The sequence below is a fragment of the Phycodurus eques genome, chromosome 6, assembly GCF_024500275.1.
Source record: "Phycodurus eques isolate BA_2022a chromosome 6, UOR_Pequ_1.1, whole genome shotgun sequence".
NCBI classification, from domain to species: Eukaryota; Metazoa; Chordata; class Actinopteri; order Syngnathiformes; family Syngnathidae; genus Phycodurus; species Phycodurus eques.
Window position 1 is genome coordinate 29,468,992 of NC_084530.1, and position 27,010 is coordinate 29,496,001.

At 43.5% G+C, this 27,010-nt stretch overlaps 1 protein-coding gene across 4 annotated transcripts in view; it reads left to right on the plus strand.

The window, feature by feature from the left end:
* Nucleotides 1-27,010, plus strand: part of kdm4c (lysine (K)-specific demethylase 4C) — a 30,061-nt gene extending 3,051 nt beyond the window's left edge. Inside the window, exons 2-22 of one of the 4 annotated variants that reach the window (XM_061679010.1) lie at nt 88-254; nt 329-504; nt 983-1,097; nt 2,033-2,226; nt 7,405-7,454; nt 7,776-7,879; nt 8,125-8,262; nt 9,379-9,572; nt 9,727-9,965; nt 10,099-12,080; nt 12,172-12,283; nt 13,174-13,355; nt 14,894-15,137; nt 17,355-17,431; nt 17,770-17,825; nt 17,940-18,048; nt 22,741-22,935; nt 23,388-23,558; nt 24,236-24,355; nt 24,895-24,987; nt 26,081-27,010. In XM_061679010.1, the coding sequence (XP_061534994.1) occupies nt 111-254; nt 329-504; nt 983-1,097; nt 2,033-2,226; nt 7,405-7,454; nt 7,776-7,879; nt 8,125-8,262; nt 9,379-9,572; nt 9,727-9,965; nt 10,099-12,080; nt 12,172-12,283; nt 13,174-13,355; nt 14,894-15,137; nt 17,355-17,431; nt 17,770-17,825; nt 17,940-18,048; nt 22,741-22,935; nt 23,388-23,558; nt 24,236-24,355; nt 24,895-24,987; nt 26,081-26,272 (4,887 nt within the window). In that variant the 5' untranslated portion in view covers nt 88-110 and the 3' untranslated portion in view covers nt 26,273-27,010. The remainder of the gene's footprint in view (nt 1-87; nt 255-328; nt 505-982; nt 1,098-2,032; nt 2,227-7,404; nt 7,455-7,775; nt 7,880-8,124; nt 8,263-9,378; nt 9,573-9,726; nt 9,966-10,098; nt 12,081-12,171; nt 12,284-13,173; nt 13,356-14,893; nt 15,138-17,354; nt 17,432-17,769; nt 17,826-17,939; nt 18,049-22,740; nt 22,936-23,387; nt 23,559-24,235; nt 24,356-24,894; nt 24,988-26,080) is intronic. The other 3 variants (XM_061679012.1, XM_061679011.1, XM_061679013.1) reach the window with 3 other exon arrangements.

Consider the following 27,010-nt stretch of genomic DNA (forward strand, 5'->3'; position numbering starts at 1 on the left):
CACGGCTGACTGGGAAGCTGTGTTTTTCATCATATTAAAAGAATTAAAGTTTACCGTTTAACGAAGTTGTTGTAATTTTAAACCCAGGTTCCAGCTGATGAGGCGACAGGATGGCGGGAGCAGAGGTGTACACCCCTGCAAACCCCACCTGCAAGATTATGACCTTCAGGCCCACAATGGAGGAGTTCAAGGACTTCAACAAGTATCTAGTTTATATGGAGTCTCAGGGCGCACAGCGCGCAGGTCTGGCCAAGGTAGGAAGACTTGCACATTTCCTATTCCTGTTCCCAAAAGCAACAGTTGACTATTCCTCTCTTTGTTCCTCCAGGTGATTCCTCCTAAAGGCTGGAAGCCTCGTCGTACCTATGATGACATCGACGATTTGATGATTGACGCTCCCATCCAGCAGATGATGGCCGGCCAGTCGGGCCTTTTCACGCAGTACAACATTCAGAAGAAGCCACTCAGTGTGCAGGAGTTCAGGCGACTAGCTAATAGCGACATGTGAGTATGCTGGCAATGAGGGGCGATTCTAGGATCAGAGATTTAGGACTTAGCTTCAGCACCCCTAAAAATGGGCAATAATTGTCCATGCTGGGCAAGAATTGCCCATACTGACAAATTGACAATAGATTCCTCCTAAGACATAGTCTTTGGTCCACTATCCCACAAGAACATCGCCACGCCCAGGTTCTGCCTAAAATCTCGACTGAGGCCTGCTTTGCATGGTCTAAGCATGCTTGTTCAAACGTTAATTTGATGGCATTTTATGTCAAGAAGTTACATACATTGTGCTATTTTTACCAGCTGAGATTTCTTGGAGTGGAGATTACATATATTTTTTTATGGTCTTCTTCTTGTCGTCAATAGCGTAAGTAAACGCATGGTGTCGATTTGCCCAAGTGTTTCCAACAAAGCTGCTGGAGGTGAAGGTTTTACTGTATGATTGTTGTGTTCCCAGTTAAAGTTCTCTTTTCCACAGGTACTGTACGCCTCGTTACCTGAACTATGAAGATCTCGAGCGGAAGTACTGGAAGAACCTCACGTTCGTTTCGCCCATATATGGTGCTGATGTCGGCGGCAGCCTCTACGACGAGGTTGGTGGAATTATTGGAAAGAGAAATGCGTATGCTTAATGCGATTGTAAATATGAATGAAGATTTAAATGTACAGGCAACAAAACACTCCTAAAGCCATAACTTGTAATGAGAAATAATGAAGTTGTAATGCAAAAGTGATTCATGTTGCGGATGTGGCTTCATATGACATACAAAAAAACAAGTTAAGCATTGTAAAATGTTAAACAATCGTGAGTTCGCTTACTCCATATAATTTCACACGTTCTTATAAACCTTGTTGAGACTGCTTTTTTTTTTTTTTTTTTGGAATCCATACATCCATTTTCTATAACGCTTGGCCTCCTCAGGGTCACGAGTGAGGTGAAGCCTATTCCAGCTGACTTTGCACGAGAGGCACCCTGGCCTGAACTGATCACCAGCCAGTCGCGGCGCACATACAGACAAACACATTTCACACTTAGATTCACACCTGTGGGCTTTAATTAACCTAACATGCATTTTTTTCTTTGGGGGGGTGGGTGTGGGGGGATGTTGCTACAGAAGCAAACTCCACACAGGATGGCCCGAGCCGAGATTTGAACCCAAAACCTCTCGACAACCAAAACCTCTCGACAACGTTCTAACCACGAGTGCACCGTGATGCCTTCTTTTAGAATAAGTTGTGAAAAGCCACAGAAAAAGGAAGCAAAACACATATACAGAGTACTTTAAAGGCTTGCCATGTGTCATGAGATGTCACGCTTCACAAGGTTCAAATCAACCGTACTTTACTCAAAAAGGTTTGAATTCTGAACAACCACAAGGAAATCCCAGAGATTCCACTGTAACATTGTAATACAGAATCAACGCAATATTGCAAACTCTGGTCCCACGGCTAGGAGGCGACACTTTTTATTTGTATTTTTTTAGACCTTAAATCTTCTAAAACCAGTCTCACTGTGTTTAATTTGTAGGATGTCGAGGAATGGAACATTGGTCACCTGAACTCAATCTTGGACGTCATCGAGGAGGACTGTGGTGTGTCCATCCAGGGGGTCAACACGCCATATCTCTACTTTGGCATGTGGAAAACAACTTTCTCCTGGCACACAGAAGATATGGATCTGTACAGCATCAACTACCTTCACTTTGGAGAGCCCAAGTCCTGGTTAGTGGGTGCTTTATGTGGAGTGGATAGACAAGTATAAAAGCACTTTGTAGATTAGAATGCCATGTAGTGAAGCAATATCACAACATTTACAAGAAAGTGGCCACAATGCTCGTTTTTTATTATTATTCATCTTTCAGGGTAATTTTTCGAACATAGCAAATGCTTATTTAATTCTGTCAAGTAAATAAAGTTGGGAATGTACCCCTACGGGGGGCACAAGCCAGTGCAAACTGTAGGCCGGTCCCAAGCCCGGATAAATGCAGAGGGGTTGCGTCAGGAAGGAAACCCGGCTTAAAACTTTGCCAAACAAATATGAGCGTTCATCTGGAGAATTCCATGCCGGATCGGTCGTGGTTTGGGTTCACAACGTCCGCCACCAGCGCCGTCAAGCAACCGTCAAGAAGAGGTGGAAAGCGGGTTCTTCGGCAGAAAGAGAAGAGGAAAGCACAGAGTCTAGAACTGAATGTGGGGAATTTGAATGTTGGGACTTTGACAGGAAAATCACGGAAGTTGGTGGACATGATGATTAGGAGAAAGGTTGATATATATTGTGTGTTCAGGAGGTCAAGTGGAAAAGGGAGTAAGGCTAGAAGTTTAGGGGCAGGGTTTAAATTATTTGACCATGGTGTAGATGGGAAGAGAAATGGAGTCAGGGTTATTTTAAAAGAAGAGTTGGCTAAGAATGTCTTGGAGGTGAAAAGAGTATCAGATCGAGTGATGAGGCTGAAACTTGAAATTGAGGGTGTTATGTATAATGTGATTAGTGGCTATGCCCCACAGGTAGGATGTGAGCTAGAGGTCAAAGAGAAATTCTGGAAGGAGCTAGACGTCCCAGACAGAGACAGAGTCATGATTGGTGCAGATTGTAATGGACATGTTGATGAAGGAAATTGGGGTGATAAAGAAGTGATGGGTAAATACGGCATCCAGGAAAGGAACTTGGAGGGACAGATGGTGGTAGACTTTGCAAAAAGGATGGACATGGCTGTAGTGAACACTTTTTTCCAGAAGAGGCAGGAACATAGGGTGACCTACAAGAGCGGAGGGAGAAGCACGCAGGTGGATTACATCTTGTGCAGACGATGTAATCTGAAGGAGTTTACCGACTAAGGTAGTGGTCGGGGAGAGTGTGACTAGACAGCATAGGATGGTGGTGTGTAAGATGACTATGGTGGTGGGGAGGAAGTTTAGGAAGACAAAGGCAGAGCAGAGAACCATGTGGTGGAAGCTGAGATAGGACGAGTGTTGTGCAGCTTTTTGGGAAGAGGTGAGACAGGCTCTCGGTGGACAGGAGGAGCTTCCAGAAGACTGGACCACAGCAGCCAAGGTGATCAGAGAGGCGGGCAGGAGAGTACCGTATTTTCACGACCATAAGGCGCACCGTATTAAAAGGCGTAGTCTCAGTTACGGGGTCTATTTCTGTATTTAACACATACATAAGGTGCACCACATTATTGGGCGCAGGCATGGTAAAACATACGCTATCTTAAAACATACGGTAGCATGCATGCACGCTAAAACAATGTTTTTAAAAAGGCAGTGGGAGCAAAACTGAGTTCGGTTATACTTTATTGAAGTATTTAACAATGTACTCACGTTATTTTTTGATCAATCCTCATCCACAAATCCATCAAAGTCCTCATGTTCTGTGTCCAAAATGAACAGCTGGGCAAGTTCTCCATCAAACACGGCGGGTTCCCTCTCGTCATTGTCGGAGTTAGTCTCGTTGCCGGGGGGCTGTTCAGCAATGATGCCGGCTTTCGCGAAAACTCGGACAACATCAAAGCAGATACCTTAGCCCAAGGATCCACAATCCATTCACATATGGTGGCATAACTCGTCAGGCGTTTCCTCCCAGTCTTAGTAAAGCTGTGTTCGCCATCTGTCATCCATCGCTCCCACGCCAACTTTTCCTTGTAATCCGCTGGACGTTGCTGCGCCACGGTAGTCCTTGCCCGGATGGATAAATGGCGCCGTTTCATAAAACTAAAGCACCTAGACGGACCTCCTTCAAAATGTTCGATTTTCATTTCTTTTGCAAGCGTTATTGCACTCGGTCGAATGGTGACTGTAGAGACGCTTCTACCGGCTGTTCTTTGCTCATAAATCCATTGCTCGAGTTGGTCTTCCAACACGGGCCACCTCGCCTTGTTTCCGCGGAAACTCAGCTTCGTCTTCTTGACTTGGCTTCCTCCACTTGCGAACCATGGATTCATTGATCTTGAATTCTGTTGCGGCTGCTCGATTCCCATGTTCCTCCATGTAACTGACAGCTTGCAGTTTAAACTGTGCTTCATAAGTGTATCTCTTCGTAGGTGCCATTTTCGGGGAGGTCCTTAGCCAAACCGATGTTGTTTTGCATAATGCACACCCCGGCGCTATATACCTGCTGGGGGCGTGGCTTTAGCGTCCTCCTTCACGCACCCTTTCCCCTTTACGTCCGCATGCTGTCCTAAAGCCACGTCCGCTTTTCCTCTGTATAAGCAGCGTGTTGGCAGGAAACGCTCCCAGTCAGTCAAGCGGGCAAAACAAATTTTAAAATAAATTTTAAAAAAAGTCAAGCGGAGCGCTCATCACAAAACGGCATTTATAGATGTTGGAACTCGGTGCACACATAAGGCGCGCCGCATTATGAGGCACCCCGTCCATTTTGGAAAAAATTTCAGACTTTTAGGTCCGCCTTATGGTTATGAAAATACGGTACTTGGTGTATCTTCTGGCAGGAAAGGAGAGAAGGAGGCTTGGTGGTGGAACCTCACAGTACAGGAAATCATACAAGGAAAAAGGTCCACTGAGAGGACCGAGGAGAGGAGAAAGGAATACATTGAGATGCGACATAGGGCAAAGGTAGAGGTGGCAAAGGCCAAACGAGGCATATGATGACATGTATGCCAGGTTGGACACAAAAGAAGGAGAAAAGGATCTATACAGGTTGGCCAGACAGAGGGATACAGATGGGAAGGATGTGCAGCTGGTTAGGATGATTAAGGATAGAGATGGAAATATGTTGACTGGTGCCAGTAGTGTGCTAGCTAGATGGAAAGAATACTTCGAGGAGTTGATGAATGAGGAAAATGAGAGAGAAGAGGCAAGTGTGGTGGACCAGGAAGTGGCAATGATTAGTAAAGGGGGAAGTTAGAAAGGCATTAAAGAGGATGAAAAATGGAAAGCAGTCGGTCCTGATGACATTCCTGTGGAGGTATGGAAGCATCTAGGAGAGGTGGCTGTGGAGTTTTTGACCAGCTTGTTCAATAGAATTCTAGTGCGTGAGAAGATGCCTGAGGAATGGAGGAAAAGTGTGCTGGTGCCCAGTTTTAAGAACAAGGGTGATGTGCAGATCTGTGGGAACTATAGAGGAATAAAGTGGATGAGCAACACAATGAAGTTATGGGAAAGAGTAGTGGAGGCTAGACTCGACAGAAGTGAGTATTTGCAAGCAACAGTATGGTTTCATGCCTAGAAAGAGTACCACAGATGCATTATTTGCCTTGAGGATGTTGATGGAAAAGTACAGAGAAGGTCAGACACAACATTGTGTCTTTGTAGATCTAGAGAAAGCCTATGACAGAGTACCCAGAGAGGAACTGTGGTACTGCATGCGGAAGTCTGGCGTGGGAGAGAAGTATGTTAGAATAATACAGGACATGTACGAGGGGAGCAGAAAAGAGGTGAGGTGTGCTGTAGGTGTGACAGACGAATTTAAGGTGGAGGTGGGACTGCATCAGGGATCAGCCCTGAGCCCCTTCTTTTTTGCAGTGGTGATGGGTAGGCTGACCGTTGAGGTTAGACTGGAATCCCCGTGGATCATGATGTTTGCAGAAGACATTGTGATCTGCAGTGAAAGCAAGGAGCAGGTGGAGGAACAGTTAGAAAGATGGAGGCGTGCACTGGAAAGGAGAGGAATGAAGATTAGCCAAAGTAAAACAGAATATATGTGCATGAATGAGAGGGGTGGTGGGGGAAGAGTGAGGGTACAGGGAGAAGAGATAGATTAAGCAGATAATGAAGAAGAATCACCTTTTATTTTCATGAACATACACGCACACGAAATTTCTTCTCTGCATTTAACCCATCACAGTGAACACATACACAGGTTAGTGGAACACACTGGAGCAGGGGGCAGCTGATGCGCTCGGGGAGCATTTCGGGGTATCAGTGTCTTGCTCAAGGACACCACAGCCTTCAAAAGAAAACTTCAGCTTTTTTCATTTATGGCTTTCCCTGCTATTTTTTGTATATTTATTTTATTGTAAATGTTATAGTCTATCTTCTTGTAACTTGTATAGATATACCTGTTAACCTGATTTGGTGCTGGTCTTTGCTCACCTAGTGTTTGATTGATTACTTTTGAGGTGGCTGCCTGCAATAAGTGATCGTATACCAACTCAGTGGACACTTCATTAGGTACATTAGGTATGTTGCAGTGCATTTCTCCACCAATGCAAAATAATATAATAATAATAATAATAACAGCAATAATTAACATTGGTAAATGAATGTCTCTTAAAAGTATCAGTCAAAAATGAGCATTATCTTCAGCATTAAGTTGGTAACTCATCGACTAAATTGTACTCATGTAACACCTAAACTCAAATTACAGATGACGTTTAGAGGGAACACTGTATTTGTACATTTTTATTGTATTTCTTTCTCAGCATGTCTCTCTTTCCTTGCCCCGGAGGGCTGCTCATTAGAGCAATACGCTCTACTTCCAACTGTGCAGGATCGGTGTCAAACCCCCCCCCCCCAACACACTGCATGACCCCAGGATGGGGCATCTTAAATACAGATGCACCCCTCACAAGAGCCTCTTTACATTTTATCCAAATGATACCTGTACTGAGTTTATCGTGTCACGTCTATGTTAAGTCATACGATGCTGAATAGCCAACACACCTCCAAGGGGGGGGGGGGGGGTTAATATTTTAGAATTATGCCCCACTCCCTCCATACGTTCTCACTTGATGCATTTGTAGACGGCGCAACCCTAAAATTAGAGGTGAATGTGAGGTTATTCTTCCCGCGTTTTCTCTTTTGCTTTCCACTAGATGGCAGTCTTTAATTTGCAATACCTCTTTCTCCTCTCCTGTCTATTACAGCAAGCAATAACAATCGACGTTTTTTTTTTTTAAATCACAACTTTGTCATTCTCTCTCTCTCTCTTTCGCCTAACAGGTATGCCATCCCTCCAGAGCATGGGAAAAGACTGGAACGTTTGGCTACTGGTAAATTTTTATTTGGATTCTCCTTATAGATTAAGTGTCAAAGGTAATTGAGTCAAGATTGAATAACAGTTTCACTATATTTATACATTGAAAGAAAAAAAAAACACTCGTGATTGAAGTTTGGGTCATTTTGGAAAGACATTGGCTTATTCCTATTTAAAAAAAGAAAAAAAAAATCACCAAAATGTAGCCGCTCTGAAATCCAAATGTCAATTTAAATTGTAAGCGTCTTAAAATATTACACCATCTGTTTTTTTAAAATGTATTTCTGTATTGAGTAAAGTCCCTTAAATTTTTGCGTGCATTTCTGTGTGTTATCAGGTTTCTTTCCGAATAGCTTCAAGGGATGTGAGGCTTTTCTCCGTCACAAGATGACTCTAATCTCACCCTTTGTACTGAAGAAGTATGGCATTCCCTTTGATAAGGTGAAAATGAATCTCCGTGCCACTCCTTCTTGCCATTAAAATTCTCATTATTTATGAACTTTAAGAAAACCGCTTTTCCTGCCACTGAAATGAGCCGCGCCTATTTTGACAGAGTGCAGATATCGGCAGTGGCTTACTTTCATTCTTGTATTTATTATTTCCTTTCATTGATCATTAAAAATACACAGCACTGTGTTTTCTTGCACACGTCTTACTATTTCCCACTCTCAAATGCAAACTTTCAGATTACGCAGGAGGCTGGAGAGTTCATGATCACCTTCCCTTACGGCTACCACGCCGGCTTCAATCATGGTTTCAATTGTGCTGAATCAACCAATTTTGCAACCATACGATGGATAGAATATGGCAAGAACGCTACACAGGTATCAGATTAACTGTGATTACCATAGTACTGCAGTAGTTTAAACGTATCACGTTTCAACACAATTGATGCATCTACTCATAAGGTCTCTGGGAGGGAGAGTGCTTATTCAGAAATGGCTCTTATTTGTACAATTGCACTATAAATGATAAATATTTAAAAGATCAATACAAATAACTATTTGATATTATATTTTATTGTACAGTGAATCCCCTCTTAGTTGCGGCTTACGTTTAATACATTCACCTATTCACGTTTCTGTCTGTGGAGCCCATCAGCTATTCCCTGAAGAACTCACCTACTTACATTTGTTTTGTGTGCTTTCTATAATACGCGAAGATGCCACAAGATGTCGCCAAAGCCTACTAGAAAAGTAGCGCGTCAAGGAAGCATGTTCAAGTGATACTGTCGACTGATGGGGAGGAGTTTTTTGCGAAAGTTATGGAGCGTTTCCACCGCATGTGTATGCGCTCAAGTTTTGAAATGACTTATTTTCTTTTAGGAGCAATTTTGCTCATCAATGGCTTTATTTGAGGATCAACTTTATAATTTCAAGGAGCAATTTTTTTGTAGTCAATCAATTCTGTTGATTAGGGATTATTTTGTTTGTAAAAAGAGATGATGATGCCGTAATCTGTATTTATTTTAGCTCTAAAAATATGCAAAAAGTATTCTCATAAATTCTCTTTCATTCAATTTAAACACTAAAAATATGACCACATGAACAGGGGAGTTGAACGTAAAAGCAGCTTTTATTATGGCATTGTCGATTGCTGTTGGCTAATTTTCGAGGCCTGGACTTTGAGTGAAACACGTCAAAATCAAAGCATCAGGCAGTCCCGCAACCCACCATTTTCAAAAGTTACCTTACCGATAAGGGTGGATTGAAGCTGTCTGCCGGAAATGCTGAGGGGATATTCTATACTACGCGCTTTCAGATGCTGATTGCTGGTTGCACATTTATGCAATCCATCTTTCTTCAGTAACGAACTGGCGACTCCCTTGATAAAATGAGTACAATAGTTACAGTTGGATACAGTGTTTTTTTTTTTTAAATGTCCGTTTTAAATGTTATCTTAGGCAAAATTCATGTGTGTCCTTCTTTTCTCACCTGTAGTGTACTTGCAGTAAGGATATGGTCAAAATATCCATGGAGCCTTTTGTAAAGAGGTTTCAGCCTGACCGCTATGCCAATTGGATGCTGGGCAAAGATTCTGCGCCCATCGACCACACACTGGCTACTCCCAGTACAACACCTGAGTTGCAAAGTTGGTTGCACAGGCGCTCCAGGACCAAATCCTCCAATAAAAGGTATTGTTCCTCTTTTCACTGTTACCTTCGGTATTTGCGTGATGCTGTTTTTTTAATGTTGTATATTTATTACTTATCACATTTTAGTGCATGGTACAAGTGCATGTTTTTATCTCGCGTCTCCTCTTAAATGTTGTTTTCTTTGCTCGTACAGCAGCAGCCATTCTCGAATGCGTTTAAAACGTCTCAGAACCACGGACGAGCCTGTTGGCCTAGATGACAGTGCTCTGTGCAGCAGCAAGAGGAAAGGCCTGTGTGGTCCGCCTGGGCCCAAAGTGCGACGGTCTCTCGAAGAAACGCCGTGCACGTCAGAAAAGGCAGAGGAGGAGGAAGGGGAGGAGAAACATGGAAAAAGGGAGACCCGACATAGCCAGAACTCTCTTCAGCTTTCTGGTAAGACTTTTTATTTTAGCTGTTTTAAATTTTGGGTATCATAGTACTAAGTTTCCTATGTGGCATTGTATTTATTTTCCTTTGTGTTGAAATAGTGTGTCTAGTGACATCATTGCCGATTCATTTTATGCAGCCTGCTATGCATCTACAGGTCGCTGCAGACAGATGTGTGTGGTCAAAGTAAACCGAGTAGAGAGCAACACTTTGAGTTTCCCGAACATGGATCTCCGAAACTCTCAGTCCAGTTCCTGCCCGTCCCCTGCCTCCTCAGCAAAGCACAACTTGAAGGCAGAGACTGACACTCGTAGTGACCCTCAAGAACCCTCAAGGCCTGAGAGCAATGATAGGACTCCTGAAGGACTCAGAGATTGGTCTGAGCCATCTCAAATGCAGCTAGGAAGGAACACGTCAGCGTGTTGCCCTCCTGAACCTCAAGACCTCTTAAATTCTCAGGACTGTTCTGCCATGGACACCCCCATGGAGACCACCACACACACCTCCTCTTCACACACAACAAGCACCTCCATTGAGACAGAGATGGGCTTGTGTCCTTTTGATTCTGACGCTCAGACAACAAACTTATTGAGTACAGGAAACACTTCAAGCCCAGAAGCAAACACTAACAGCAGCATGGACAACGCATCTGGAATTTGTGCAAACTCAATTGTTAAACCAGAGGAATCAATCACTTTTGACCAAAAACATATCTACCCGCAATGCACTGCAGAAGTAGATTATGATACAGACCCGAAGCCAGTAGAGGGAGGTAGTTGCACATCATGTGTCCTTCCTTCCTTTCCAGGACATGACTGTGTCTTGGAAAACAGCAGTTGTGAGCAAAGTGTTTTGCCCCCATTGCTGCAAACCAGTGCAGCGGATATGCCACACCTCACTCCAGAGCCAGCAGATACATTTGGAATCAGTCCTCTACCTCCTGTACTGATCCAAGAGATGCCCTCCCTCACCCCAGCTGATTATGGGCTACCTGCCATGTCAAAATCTTGCACATACTCCCACCAGTTTGCACCTGTGCTCCAACGGGAGATGCCAGGAGGTGCGCCATCCTCCCTTGGAATAAAACAGGAAGCGACTGAATCAAGGATTCCCAAAGAATCTTCCTGTACAGAACAAATCCATGACTGGCATTTACATTCTGCAGATCATTTTCAAAGCACAGCAGATCCAAGGCTAGAAATTGATGTGGCTCATGTATCTGGCAATGACATCCACAAAGCATCTGATAGTGTACACAGAAGTGTCGTAATGTCTGAACTAGGGGCAGGAAATCACAAAGTGGTTGGAAATGTTGGAGAGAGGAAGGTCTCCTACCGGCTAGGTCGGAGCGTTGCACTCCAAATAGAACAACATTCCAGTTTAGCGGAGTTAGCAACAAGTGATAAAGAGCAAGCTCAAATTGCATTGAGTCAAAGCAGTGTTGGCCCTTTTGGGCCTGATTCCTCAACCAATAAACGTCCGTCCTCTTCAATCCCACAGCACCGTTACTCAGATTTAGAACTCAACTCTCGTTCACACTGTACTTCCCAGAGTCCCCACACGCAGCCCAAATATGACTCCAGCAGTATTTGGAGGAACTTCAACTCCCAGGGCCCTGCTGTGCTCATCCAAAGCCTCCAACCAGATCCCCCCTGTGACTTCACCCATGACCCCATACCATACACTGTGTGGACGGAACCCCAGTGCAAAGAGGTCACACATCTGGAGGACCCTGGAGAAGAACTACGTGAGAGCCAAGACGGGGACGCTGGACCTCTTACTTGGGCTCAGCTTGAGCCCACCTCACTACATTCAGTCACTGCCGCTGAGGATGTGGAGTTTTGTGGAGATGAAGGGGAATCCGATGAGCCCCTCGCTTCAAGCAGGGTGCTAGAAAGACGGATACAGTCCCCTGTAGGTGCAGTTTTACCTTCGCTAATGAGTGTAGGTGAGCAGGATGGGATTTCTGATCTGGAGGAAGAGGAGTCCGATTTTGAGGATGAAGAGCAGGAAAGCAGTACCAATGGGGAGGACAGCAGTGACTCATCTGATGAGGATGAAAGTGATTTAAGTAACTACGAGTATGATGAATCAGCCTTGGAACCTGGGGAGGTTTGTGCTGTGAGTGTTTTATCAAGCCGTCCCCGTTATGTCCTCTTACACAAAATTGTGTATTCTTACTGATTCCCATCCGCCTTCCTGTTCATGCCAGTACCCAGCTCTGTCAGTAAAGAGAACCACAAAGAGCTGGCGTCACCCACTCAGGAAACCCACTGCCAGAGCTGTACCCACTGCCGTCAAACAGCAGGCTGCCAGTGATGATGGTCAGTACGCACACACAAACGCACGCACATACGGTTCGTTGAGAGGTTCTGTTGAGGTTTTGCTTTCAAAAGAATCAGACAGTGACTTGTATGCCAAGAGCTAGTCTCATCCGGTATGTGTGGTTTGTGTTGCACAGCAGGTGGTACCAAGCCAGAAACAATAATCATTTGGCTTCTTTGGTTCATTGCAGTGAGCCGGAAGACAAGTTGGATTTGATGACCAAAATCATTATTCAACATCAGCAACATAATAGCGCACACCATTTCCTTTGTTTAGGTCGTGAGGCTATCAAGAAAATTACCTCAGTTGTGGATAGACTTTGTCTTAATGCGATGAACAAGAAATCAAAGTAATGCCAGGTAGCATTTGTGCTGCTTTTTACAACCACTAAACCATTTCCCTGCTTGCCTCTCCTCATTTTTCACATTTTATGTCCCCTCCAAATGATCCCTCTGACGTCAATGTGTGCATTAAGCAAAAATGATTTACCTCTGTGTCCCATTATAATAAAATACCCTTGTGATATACACTCCATTTGGTTTCATGGTTCAGAAGCCGGAGGGCCCCTAGATGATCAACTGTGGATGCACGTATGCACACACAATCACATCCTTCATCTCCATGTTACTGTTTTAGGATCAGTCATTTAGGCTCCATCTTCACTGTTTAGCCCTGCGCAACAATTTTTCCATGGCATTACCACAACTGACAGGTCTGTTTTACGATGACATTGGAAGCTTTTTGTCATTTTCATGTCTGGCAGCTTAAGTGACGGAGTGGATGTGACGTAGCAGCAAGACCGTTTTGAGTTTATTTATTTTTTTAATAAGTCACAGGCTTAAACTGAATAGATAATTACGCACACGATCATCGATGTCCATATTTCCAGACCTCGATCCCCCCGAAGCAGATGAGGAGGATGAGCCTGAGAGTGAAGCGTGGGCGAGGCCGCTGATCTACCTCTGGCAGAACAGGAAGAGCTGCTTCATAGCGGAGAGGGAGTACAACGCTCATGCTGCCAACATGGAGCCATATTGTGCCGTGTGCACACTTTTTATGCCCTACTATCAGGTGAGCTGGTGGTCTGCCTGAAAACATGTCCTCTTGATGCATGTGTGAGCCCATTATCATATGCATTGATTGCAAGATGGCCACTATGCATTACCACACCTTAAATATTGCTGTTCTTTCACCTCTAGTCACTTAGTTGGTAATAGAGAAATCAATTCACATGGATCACTTTGTGTCGGACTTAATGGTTTCACCCCAAAAGCCCCATTCAGGGGGCATTTATTTCGCACAGGAAGGTAGTTTTTATTTTTTTATTTTTTTTTTATAAACACGTCTAATACATAATACACAATACGTCTAATCATCAACACACTCCTTATTGGAAGCAGTTTTAAATTGTTTTAGTACTATTAAGTAGACCAACATAAAAAAGTTTGCTTCTTGCCCTTGGACTCACACTTGCCAAAAATGCATCATGAATCGTCACACCATACTTTCTACTTCGACAGTACAGTAAGTACAGTATTCCTCAATGACTTTGGGGCGTGTACTGTGTTTACTCAACCACAGAGAGTACCAGGCATTTATTAGAGAAGAGGTTTTTATTTATTTATAAATAGATTTTAAAACCATTTGAATCATTCTATTATGCTAATGTATCTTTAAACCAAATGGGTCAGAATGAATGACTTGTCTTGTAAGACAAGTGGTGGTAGCAGATGTCCTCGTAACGCAAATTACAGCCACGTGGTGGCACCAATGCAAGCTTTTAATTGAGGAGCGGCATGGAGGACGCATGTAGCGAGTAATTCATCCACACTCGTCTTATTAAAGTGGAGGCCAAACTTGTCAAATATGGTATACTGATACCTAAGTTTGTAGTTATTAGTGTCGTTTGTGAAAGGCTGCTGCAAAAAACTGTTAATGCACTTCATGTTATCTTGGTATAATGAGGTTTGAGATGATTCATGCCAATCTAATGGGTTAATTGTCAAGTCCATCCATCTATCCATCCATTTTCCGTACCGCTTATCCTCACTAGGGTCGCGGGTGTGCTGGAGCCTATCTCAGCTAACACCGGGCGAGAGGCGGGTTACATCCTGAACTGGTCGCCAGCAATTGCAGCCGTTCACATCTACGGGCAATTTAGTCTTCAATAAACCATCCCACGCATGTTTTTCGGATGTGGGAAGAAAACAGAGTACCCTGAGAAAACCCACGCAGGCACGGGGAGAGCATGTGAGGCCGGATTTGAACCTGGTTCCTCAGAATTGCGGGGCAGATGTGCTCACCAGTCGTCCACCGTTCCGCCCTATTTGTCAAGTCTTTCAGTTGACGCAGAATTAATGTATTGTCCTTTTTCCAGATAATAAGCCACAACTCAAATGGCGACTGTCTGAATCACATTTTGCATCTTAGTCATCACATGAGTGATGGTAATCACATTGTTTTGATCTTATAATTATCTCAATGAGGAATCATTCCCGTTATTTGCCACCTGCTAAAATAACATTTTATTGCAAGGATGGAGAGGAAACATGTTATTATCCACCACTTTGTTGAAATGAGGAATGTCACAAGCTGGTTTCCTATCCTAGGGGGAAGACAAAGCAGAGGGTAGTAGCCCAAAAACTGCAGGAGACACATCAGCCTCTTCCTCTCCTAAGGAGGGTTCCGCGCATTGTTACCGGGGTCCGAGGAACTCCAAGCCCCTGATCCCAGAAATCTGCTTTTTCTTCCGTGAGCAAAACTGCCCTCCGACTCCCACCAACCCTCTGCTGCAGGACGATGGCACCTCCCCTCTGCTTTCCTGCCAGGGATGCTGCCTTCAAGTACACGCAAGTATGTATCATCCTATTCAGATAGTATAATCTGAGGGAGGGTGCTGCAAAGTCTCAGGTAGACGTGGGTGCTGCAAGTACAGTTAATAGTTTCAAGACTTCACAGTTTGTTTGCCACCTACTCCACTGGGAGACATTGTGATTTAGTTTCTCCATCTTGTGCTTCTTAGAGGGTCAGTGGGTTTAAGCTCTTGAGTCATTTCTTCTGAAAATTCCACCCCCCTCTTCGAGGATTTAAAGTATATTATTTCCCTAGTCAACGGAACGAGGGTGCATCCTCGCTCTACGCCTCACATATTTCCTGCTCAAAAGCTCCAAGTCAGATCCAGAAGCCTTCAGACCCACTGTGGGAAACCTCCAGAGTCTCTCCGTACCCGATGTCGAAACATATTCATACATATTCAAATCCTTCATTCACACACTTTTAACTGCCATCAAGTTCACACACATTCTTCCAAAATCTTAAGCCCTTATTTGGTCGGCACATGCACGAACACACACACTTTTAAGATCCCAAAATGTTCGTCCCCAGCCTAGAAATCCCCCTTACCTCGAAAATGACATAGCTTATTCTTAAGTCGCTTTCAATCCCTGCCATGCCACCAGTGTTGATCCCTTCATGTTTTATCCTAGAGGGTGTAGGTGTTATTTATGCGGTGTGCCTGTTTGCAGCTAACCACTGCACACTGTGTGAGAGACGTTAAGTTACTCTACATGTGCGTGGTTGCAGAGTGGGATTGCAGTCTGTGCCATTTGACGCTGATGACCATACCACAAGTTTGGTTTCAAGACCATCTGTAAGCTTGGGTGGAAGTATATGTCGCTCTCTGTTGTTACTTGATCGCTGGGAAGGAAAGAGAGTTGAAATTGGACGTTATGCTTGGTTTGGTGATGGATAGCAGAGGAAAAGAACCGAGACATACAGTCATACACTAAGCTTTGTTTATTGCAAATAAAAGGTCTCCCTCATAGCTTGAATGTCCATATCCTTCCTGGTGATATTGAATTTTAAGCAGCCGCTTGCTTTGAATAGAATCACATTCGCCTCACTTTTATATCCAAAATATTTTTTTCTTTTAGACCGCTCTCACGTATTTTGTTTCATGACACATTTGTTCTGCTGTGTCTAACCAGACAGACAACAATTCATGCAAAGTGGCTGCTTTCATATTGTTTGTGTCTTTGCTGTGTCAGTCAGCCGTGCCATATGGGTTAAAAAAGACCAAGCTGCATCAATGGAAGCCTATTGTCCCGCATGCAGTTGCGGCAAGGACTTTGGGTTGAGGGGATGCAAAGAACTCGGATATATACATCACAAATACATCAGTCAACCAACAAGGGTGCCGAGAGGTTTTTCTTTTTCTTTTCTCCCTGTTGTTGTGTGTATACATTGCCAGTCTTCTTTTTTTTCTCTCTCTCTCCGCGACTTACAGTAAAGTTAAAGTCACAGTAGAACTTCATGTCCATTACAAGTGTCGATGTGTACAGCTGCATAATATCCTTATTACAAGTCAATTCACCATCCCAAAGGTACGACAGGGGCAACGAGTCCATCCCGATGCTGTTATTTAAAGGTGAAATGACCACATATTGTTGCCTTAACTGCACCAACATTCTCACAATTAGATACCATCGATCCATAGCTCCCTAAGGCTGCCATGCTTTGCTTTCTTTGCATAATTTAATTTAATTAATACCTGTTCGAAATCTTGGGTAACAGTCTTATTTTCCTTCTATCAATGTGTCTGGCAATTGGTTTCCTATTCTCTATCAAGTGTTTTGTTCTTTGTGAAAGACTCACATAGCTGCACTTTAAAGTAGATTATTATTTTTTTTCCTTCTCCATTTTGCACTTTAAAACAGGAAAGTGAGTTTGTCAGGAGCATAAGAAAGTGCAGACACTGAAAAGAGAAAAGAGCCAAAAGGGAATTAGAAAGTCACATTATTTTGAGTTACTGCTGTATCACAACAGCCATCTCTTGAGTGTCATGTTTTAAAAACATTTGAGGGAATTTAGCTGTCAGGGAGTATTATAGTCAACATTGTGGCACGACATTGTTGTCCTTAACCGACTGCAAGTTGTGGGGAGTCTTCCGGGAAATCCCCTGAAATAACATATTCATAGTTGAACAGCCTTTTAGAGGAACATTGTGTCATTAAATATTATGTGGGTTGTATATTCTGGAGCTCAAGTGTGACTAATTCCGTCTTCCTTTAGGTTGCTATGGTGTTGCAGCAGATGACGCCAGCGACCAGTGGTCTTGCGATCGCTGTGCAGAGGGCATCTTCACAGCGGTAAGCACATTTAACAGGAACACTTTGCTGACAATTGATTGTTTTTTTTTTAGCTTATTAATTGAGTTTTCTAAACCCTTTGTCATAATGCTCACCTGTCCTCTCACAAAGACATTGCAAGTTGTTTATTTTGGGGGCTACCTGACAAAATCAGCTTAAATAACCGTGAGTGCACCTCTTTGGTATGAGCTGAAGAAAAGAAGCTAACTCTTGAAACTTTATGAAATTGAATCCCTTTCAGCATGAAATCATTTCCCATGAACCAGACTCAGAGCCACACATGAAAGTATCCTAGTTAAAACCTTCTTTTGCTTTCTCGTCTCTGTCTCTGTCCTCAGGAATGCTGTTTGTGTAACCTCAGAGGCGGAGCACTGAAGAAAACCCGAAATGACAAGTGAGACAAGCTTTGGTTCTGTGATTAGTTCAACAAACTCATCTCTGATCCCCAGAGCACGTTTGAATGTCTTAATCACACCGGCGTATTCATTTGTGTGTGTGTTGTGTGTAGATGGGCCCACATCATGTGTGCAGTAGCACTGCCAGAGGCGAGGTTCAGCAAGGAAGCCGAGCGGGGTCCCATTGACACGAGTAGGATCCCCATGCAGCGATACAAACTGGTGAGGAGCTCTCCCGCGCATACGTAGATCCAGTGCTGGAATTCCCCAGGTCTTTAAGGACAGGCTTGCTCTAATTAATGAAGTGTTCACAGCTCCAATTAACGATGTGAGACGAACATGGCCTCAATCAAAGCGAGATAATTAACCACTGGTAGTGCGAGCGGGGCTTGTGTTAGTGCAAATGTCCGTAAGTGTGTGTGGGTGTGCTTGCATCTCTTGTGTGTGTGTGTTTGCTTAATGAGAGAGTCTCAGTGCGTCTCAGCAGACTTGACATGTTGCCACCATAGTTAGCCCTGTGCTCCAGGCGCCATGATAGCTCAAGACAAAGAAATGTAGTGGTGAGGTCCTTCCTCAGCTCAAGTGGATAACCAAGATGAACCCCGCCTGCTCATTTCACCTTGGATTAGAGTCTTAAAAGGAAGTATTATCGTGTATAATGATCAGCTTAAGGTTGTAAGTACAACTGTACAATAAGAAACAAATGCTAAATCTCTGTTCACACAAACACATTCGCATTCATTCATCACACAAAAGAAATCCAGCTCACGTAAGGCAGTAAGTAATGTCATTGGACATGTTCTGCTATACAAATTATAATGTACAATTATACTATCCATCCATCCATTTTCTGAGGCGCTTCTCCTCACAAGGGTCGCGGGCGTGCTGGAGCCTATCCCAGCTATCATCGGGCAGGAGGCGGGGTACACCCTGAACTGGTTGCCAGCCAATCGCAGGGCACATACAAACAAACAACCATTCGCACTCACATTCACACCTACGGGCAATTTAGAGTTGTCAATTAACCTACCATGCATGTTTTTTGGGATGTGGGAGGAAACCCACGCAAGCACGGGGAGAACATGCAAACTCCACACAGGCGGGGCCGGGATTTGAACCCCGATCCTAAGAACTGTGAGGCAGATGCTCTAACCAGTCGTCCACCGTGCCGCCACAATTATACTACTGTGTATTATATATATTTTTTAAATGTGGAAATTTCCTAAAAATATAGCAGTTTTTGCTTGTTTATTCACAAGCAGTTTCTTACTTAAAACCTTTCAGCATTATGACATCTTAAATTAAACATTGTCTGATCATTTTAGGTGCTTGCTAAAAGTGAGCCCAAGCAATATAAACAACAAAACAGTATTGTTGGCACTGACGCTAGCTGTGCCCACACAACGCGACAGTGTGTCTCACACTAGAATGAAGAAAGAAGAGCAACTAAAGCTGCTTAATTTCCTACCATACCGCCCAGTGGTGAGACCATGATATAATGAAAAAAACAACAATGAAGGAACTGTAGTGTTTGCGCCAATGCTTCTGCAAACAAACACAAGTAAGATAGTCTGTGGTCTTGAGTCGCCATGGCGATGACAGCCAAATGAGTAAGCCGGACTTTTCTGAGCGTGAACGTACACTTTGGAAAGACCAAGTGTATGTACCACGAACACCAAGCTGTTCTTGTGACGCTGTATCACTACATATTTCTTTAAATTGAGTGAAATTAGGGATGTTATAACCTTCTTCTTTTGTTCAGCCTGTTCATTCTACATCCTCCACGTGTTTTGAGGCCAGCACTTGGACCCGTTGCCCCTGTCGCACCCCACCACATTCATAATTTACTATAACACAACACACACTCACAGGAGCGCACCAGCACACATCCATAATTTACTGTGGGAATGTTCTTAACGCATGGCTCAACACAGGCACCCGAATACACCCCAGAGAGGCACAAGCATTGCGCACAGTGAGTTAGCTTCATATGTGGATGCTAAAAAAATTAAATAATGTTAATGTTCTCACACTACTTTGTGGTCTCATGCACGTTGTTTTTCCAACAATTACTTCGCACAGATACACATCTGCTCATACACAAACATGAAGACACATCATTGGTTGCATGCCTGTTCCAATCTCGTCACGCTGGCTTCAATAGATAGACGAGTTGCTCCGGCCAGCGCGTCAGTGCATCACCGTCCATAATGGAGGAGGTGTGGGAAAAGGCCTGAGGAAATGTAGGCCAAGTTAGTCATCAAGCAAGCACGCAGTGAACGTCCTTCAGTTCAGAAATAGATGTGCAAAGCAAAGGAGACCACATTAATACGAGAAATGCAGAAAGGTTAACATTTTATATAAAGCATTCATGTAATCGTTTGGACTACCTTTAAACAAGCAAAAAAGGACTTTTTAGTTTTCTTTCTGTATTTAATACCTCCTGATCCTCAGGCGATAGCTGTAAAAGCAGAGCCGACCCTGCTGGAGAGGTTATCGATTTCTTTGATGTAACTCAATAGCATGTTTGTTTGCTGCCTCTTCTACCAGCACTTCCAATTCTATCACTTCAAACTTCATTTTGCGCTTGCAGTGCTCTCCCAAATGTTCCATGGTGAAAACATCAGAGCGACCGTAAGCGTAAAACCCTTTTTTGAAAACTTGCCGATAGACACCACTTTTACACCTGCTGCCAACAGCGCGCGCAAACTCTTAGAGTGACCACATGATTTAGCGCCTGCAATTTGGGATCTTAGGGATTTTATTTTGTAAATGGTAAATTAGGCCCCATGTTATTCATTGCTTTTGTTATCTTAGTTTAATATAGTTAACTTCATACACTGCCTGTACAGTTAGTTAGTTAAGGTAACAATGGTGACAGTTTGATCCCTGAACAGATGAATCCTTTCGTCCATCCGTTTTCGATTGTGCTTATCTTCGTTTGGGTCGTGGGTGGGCTGACTTTGTGCATAAAGCGGGGTACATCTTGGACTGGTGGCCAGCCATTTAGAATTTTAAACCAATTAGAGGGTTGAGCAATCTTCTGTAATGTTTTCGCCATTTTGCATTTCCATGTCCTATTTAAAACAGTACTTTATCTAGTGGCATGCAGACCATTCTCACTGATCATATAGCTCCAGGAATTTGATAACATGATGTGATGCATCATTAGCGAAGCCACGTTTACATATCGATTAGCCAATTAATTCCCATTTGACCTCATCAATCCCCCTGACTTCTTCATAGGCTATATATATATATATATATATATATGGTATCTTTCATTTAATCTCCACATATGCATATTTATATAAGGGTTCCTTGGAAATAAATTATTGACTAAATGACATTACAAGGGATGTGAAACTGCTCCTCGAGACACAGCAAGTGGGCCTTAAATGGACTGGGAAGGGATGCATGCTCGCAGAGGCAGCCAGTAGGGCTATAATGGGAGAATGTCGTCATTTTTTCCTCCTTAGTGGGAGAGCGGATGATTTGTGAAGAGCGGAAACACCACAGCGACGGGTTTGGACTTGATGGGCTGTTTAGTGAGCGAAAGTGGCCAGTAGGTGCGAGTGTGTTTGTGCACAGATGCATGGTGGTAGCGTGTGTGTGCATAAACATAGCATAAACACTGCTGTGCCGGATGGTTGTGGCGACCTCAGATGATGTCATCTGATTGCTCTTATTTGGGGTTTTCCTTCGATCGTAACGCTGGAACAAGACATTTGTGTGGACAGCATTGCCGCTTGGCTCTCTTCTCATCCATTTGTTTATGTACACTGTGGTTTAAAATGACGTTAGCGATTCAAGGCACGACCACAAGCTGACTCACTTTATTGTCTTTTAATTTGTTTTTTCTGTTGCTCATTCTCGAGGCCCCTCAAATGAAATGCAAAGCAGGCGTATAGCCCAATCCAAAAACCACACTGTTGATGATGTTTAGGTGCAACACAAAAACTCAAAGACACAGAGTTTAAGATAAGGCTGAGGAGACGCTTTGCTCCAGTCTTTTTGTAAACTGAATTTAATTTAAGAACAAGTTATAGTTCCCTTGACTGTCAATCAGGTTGGTGGAAAGCACCATCAATGATGCAACGTGTTCGTCATCTCTTCCACCAGTCATGAAACAAAAATACACATTTTAGGGAAACTTGCTTGAGTGCGTGATGAACTTTTTTTTAAATCATTTATCAGGTTTGTTTTGCACAAAGCAAAACAAAACAAATGTAGTCCCGTTGCTTTTGGAACAGATCGCAAATGTTGAGGATTGTAACATTACATGCAAACATTCCACTACATGCATCACACGATCCATATAGTCAATTAAATATAACCTTTTCAAAAAAAGGTTATATTTAGTCAATAGTTTTTTAAAACTATTGACTAAAACAAATACAGTACTTTGCAAATGTCCGAGGCCACCAGGAGATTTAAGACCAAAATTGTTAATCAAAATCCAAATATATTTTTTTAATTGGCATATTCTGGCTGGAAATGACAAAAATAGACGTGAAGTGAAGCAAAATATACGCCATTCTCATTGTTTCATTTTCAAAAGAATATTCATAGTGCAAATGTTAGTGGACAATTTTAAGGAAAATGAATTTATCTGCAACTTTTTCCGTTTGCACCTCTGTACATCTTTTGTTGAAGTCTCTTATGTATTTGTAGCATTATGTGGGCCTGTATCAGTGCTACTACTGGAGTGAAAAATGCCAATAAAACAACCTCAGGTGGCCTCAGACCTTTGAACAGTAACTGTAGATTTGACACTGAGGAGGCTGAATATTCTGATTGGCTGACCTAATGCATTTTTTTCATGGGACACAAGATAACTTAAACAGAATGAGCTGGTCGGCGACAGTGGCTGTGTGGTGTTGACAGTGTGCTGTGGTCTGTGTGTGTTCACAGAAGTGCATCTATTGTCGTAAGCGCTGGGCGGGGCAGCGGCAGGCGGGTGCGTGCATCCAGTGCTCGTGCGGCCGGTGCCCCACCTCTTTTCATGTGACCTGTGGCCATGCCGCCGGGGTTGTCATGGAGCCTGACGATTGGCCGTACGTGGTGTCAATCACCTGCCATAGACACCAGTCGCGGAGTTCTTCGGCTGTAAGTTGTAGGACAGCTGTTTCCTGCTACTGCTTTGTGCTTATTTAGCACAGGTGTGGCAACGCAAACAGAGGGCAGTAGTCTAAACTATATCAGCGCTAAATGGAAAAAAGTATTGGGACACGTGTCCATTAAAACTAAAGGGAGCGAAAATGTATGAAAAGAGTTGGTCAGCTTTTTGGGGTTTATAAGTTTATAATATTTACGCTGATGAATTTATTTGCATATGTTTTATCTCTAAGGGCCAGTTCACATAAATGAACACAGGAAACAAAAACAAACAAACAAACGAAAAAACCTTCTCTGTTTTGGGTTTACTGAGACTTGAACAAAACCTGGACCTGACCCCTTGAATGCAAATGAGTTGCCGAGGTGCAGAATTGAACTTGACCAGACACCATAATTGTCCGTTCATTCACTAATCGCTGCTTTTTGCTCTCCTTCTGAATTAGAAACAGCGGGCGTCTCAAGCGTCCATCTCGCTGGGCCAGACGGTCATCTCCAAGCACAAGAACCTGCGCTACTACAGCTCCAAGGTCACGCAGATCACCTCCCAGATGTTCTACGAGGTCATGTTTGATGATGGCTCCTTCTCCAATGATACCTACCCTGAGGACATAGTGGTGAGGATGAGGTTAATTAAGTCCACATTGGATAGGTTTTGCCAGCCCTCTTCTAAAAAAAACTAAAAAGATTGGAGAAATGAGAAAATGGATACTCCGCGGCATTTAGCTTTGTAATGTAATCGGGGGCTAATCCAAAATGGGCTTCTACACATAAGGTGGAACCTCTACGGTTGAATTCACTCCAGAACGCTGGGCGACATCCAATTTGGTCATATCTAGGAAATAGGAAATAGAATGAATCTATTCCAGGGTCAAAGAGTCACCGTTATAAAACCTTTACTAACTCTACAGGCAATTTTTCAAGTGACGTTTTAACTAACTTAACTAACATGAATTAACGTCATCAAGTGTAAAAAACATACATGAAACCCTGTTAATAGTACATACCGGTACAATGTAAAGCCAAACAAACAAAGAACTTGGAATGCAAAAGGTGTAATGACAAGGTGATTCAAAAACGGATGCCATGTGAAACGGTGTCAATTCACTTGCACGTGTCCGCAGGCACACACCCCTGGGACTCTTTTCACTGGGTGAGGGGCCACTCACTTATTGCGACAAATAACGCATGGATATGAATATGCGACACTCTAAAACGTCACGGCAGCAATCTCCACAATTGAGTCATGCACGTACTTGCAGAAACTGACCGTTATTTGTGTTTGTACTTTTAGAGCAGAGATTGTGTCAACTTGGGTCCTCCTGAAGTCGGAGAAGCCGTTCAGGTGAAATGGCCCGATGGGCTCTTCTATTGTGCCAAATATTTGGGATCCAACGTGTCCTACATGTGTCAGGTACGATGCACACAAGTGACCCACTAACACACTTACCTCCCTCTTTTTATTTCCTCTGCCAATGCGAAAGTTTTGTCTCGCGTGGAGTCGAGTGAGGGCCTGCAAACTAGTTGAACTCCCTCGACATCGGCACCATCGTGACTCCGTCAACATGTTGAGGGCCATGTGAGAATAGCTGGAGGGAGAGAAAAGACACCAAGTGCTAGCGAGCGTTGTTCAGAGCGAGAGCTGATGGGGAAGAGAGAGCCGAGGATGAGAAGGATGTGACGACGTGCATTATTCAGACTCGCTGAAATATTTACCAGGCTCACAGTCATGCAGCCCCCCACTTAAAGCTTTATTTAGTCCAGCTGGGCGTCAAACGTTAGATGTGCACTAATGCGTCCGTGACGCACTCGCTCGCATAAGTTGAGATTCATTTCAAGAAGTTAGTTCAAGGACTTCTTTCCATTGCTACATAGTTTCACATATTTCTTTATTTCACCTCCCACTTCGTGTGTGTGTGTGTGTGTGTGTGTGTGTGTGTGTGTGTGTGTCAGGTGGAGTTTGAGGACGGCTCTCAGGTACTGGCAAAGAGGGACGACGTCTACACTTTGGACGAAGACCTGCCTAAAAAGGTGCAGCACCGACTTGTAAGTATTGTATTAACACTGCGTGACTTAATACAGTGGAACCTATGGAGTCGAACACTGTACAAAAGTATTAGTGGGAGAGCGGGACTGTCCTGTGACAGTGAAAAGACAGAATGTAAAGCCTGCGAAAACAATGAACCGGAGACGAGCCGTGGTCGATCAATAACCTCTTTCTTAGAAAAAGAATGGTGAGTCTCGTCAAACAAAACCTCCAAGTAGCGTTCCTCTCTATAGTCAGACTGGAGTCGGGTGGTGCAAGGAGAGAGAAACCATTGCGTGCTCGGAGCCCTTTTGGTCAGTCGGATCTTGTCAAACTCTTGCAACAATCCACGTAACAGAACCGAAGGTTTGCTACAATATATTATTGAAAACCATTCCCTCCTCTATTCTTATATATATTGCATCAAGTAGCGATCCTGTAGTTGTGTTACTTGAATTGGTGTTAGTTGAACAAATTCCCACTGTACCTTGAAGGTATCTGAATGTGATTGTTTGAGCGAGTGTTTGAATGTGATTGGATGAAGGAGTCAGAAGTGACATGTGTGCAACTGAGGACAGCAGAGAGAGCAAGCGAGCTTGTTTGGAGCTGCGTACAGCGAGTTTTTAAAGAAAAAATATATATATACTGTATATCAATGACGTCATCGATTAATCGGCGTTTGCTCGACTATCCTCACCTTAGCGTAGACTACTCAAAAAAAACCAAAAATAAAATCATTCAACCACTAATGGGAAGTGAGCGGCCTCGCGTTCAAAGCACCTAATATCGAAGTTAGGTGCTTGCGTCGTTCGAACCCACAGCGCCACCCCGGTCGTCATAGTGACAACATCCGCACTCACCATTGGCTCAGCAGTAGTCGGGCACTCGGATAACACTCACTTGCATCAGACACGCGTTAAGACACCTGCAAACTGTTTTGAAATGCGAAAAAAAAAATGCAATTATGTTTCATTTATTATTTCCGATGGGAAAAAAATGTATTCTAGCGGTCGAGGAACAGACCGTGTTTGACCTCAGCGGTACCGCTGTACTTTTTTGTTTGAAGACATGACCGGGTAATTGAAGCTCGCCTCCCATATTTTCCATTGCCAGTCCACAGCCTCCAGCATGCGTTTCCAGGACGCCTTCTTCACCACGCAGGGGGAGCGGAAACGGCAGCGAACTCCCAATTCCCGTTTCCAAAACGACTACGTGGCCCTGCCGGACCTCCGCGCCACTGCCAAAAGCACATGGGAGCAACACAAAGGGAAAGAAAAACGATGGGGGCCTGACAGAGACAAATGAAAGCACTGAGGTCACAGTCGATGCGTAGGTGTGCGTGTGTGCTTGAGATTATATTTTTGGGACTGTAAACTATTTCCCAGATGCCCCTGTGACCAGCCAAGGGGTTCTAATGCATTTGTAAATTCTACGTCAAGGATTGTCGGAGGAGCATTGCGGTTGGCCAGCTGGACTTTACAGAAAGGTTACTCGAGGACGTCGTCTCCTTGTGCTTTCACATGCGTCAGGGAGAACAAAAGCGAACTGTGACTTTACATTTGTCAATTTGTTTTCTTTTGACATGAGAAATGTAAAGTGTTTTTTTCTGAAACAGCTTGCCCATGGTAGGTTTTTGGAGGTCTTTTATTTCCAAGTTTTGATTTTGGAACATTTCTGCACTTTGCTGGTAGTATTTTCCTCGGGTTTCGGCGTCTCCACACGCATGTTTAACACTGTCGCTTGGCTGCGCCAACATGGCTTCATCTCTGCTCTTCTCGTTAGTCTCTTCGATATGATGAAGGATTTGATCATGACAAAAAATACTGTGCACATTGAGATTAGGAATTTAAAGAAAGAGTCAATGTTCTTGACAGGCAGGAAGCCATGCCAGCGTACGCCCGACGAAACGTGAAATGCTACTCTGTTGAATGAAACTCACTGTTGAAATTATTTAAATTTGTATTTATTTTTGTGCTTGCTATAGTTGAACTATTGCTAACTGCTGTAAGGAAAGCAAAATAAAGTGTTTTTTTTAATTGCCAA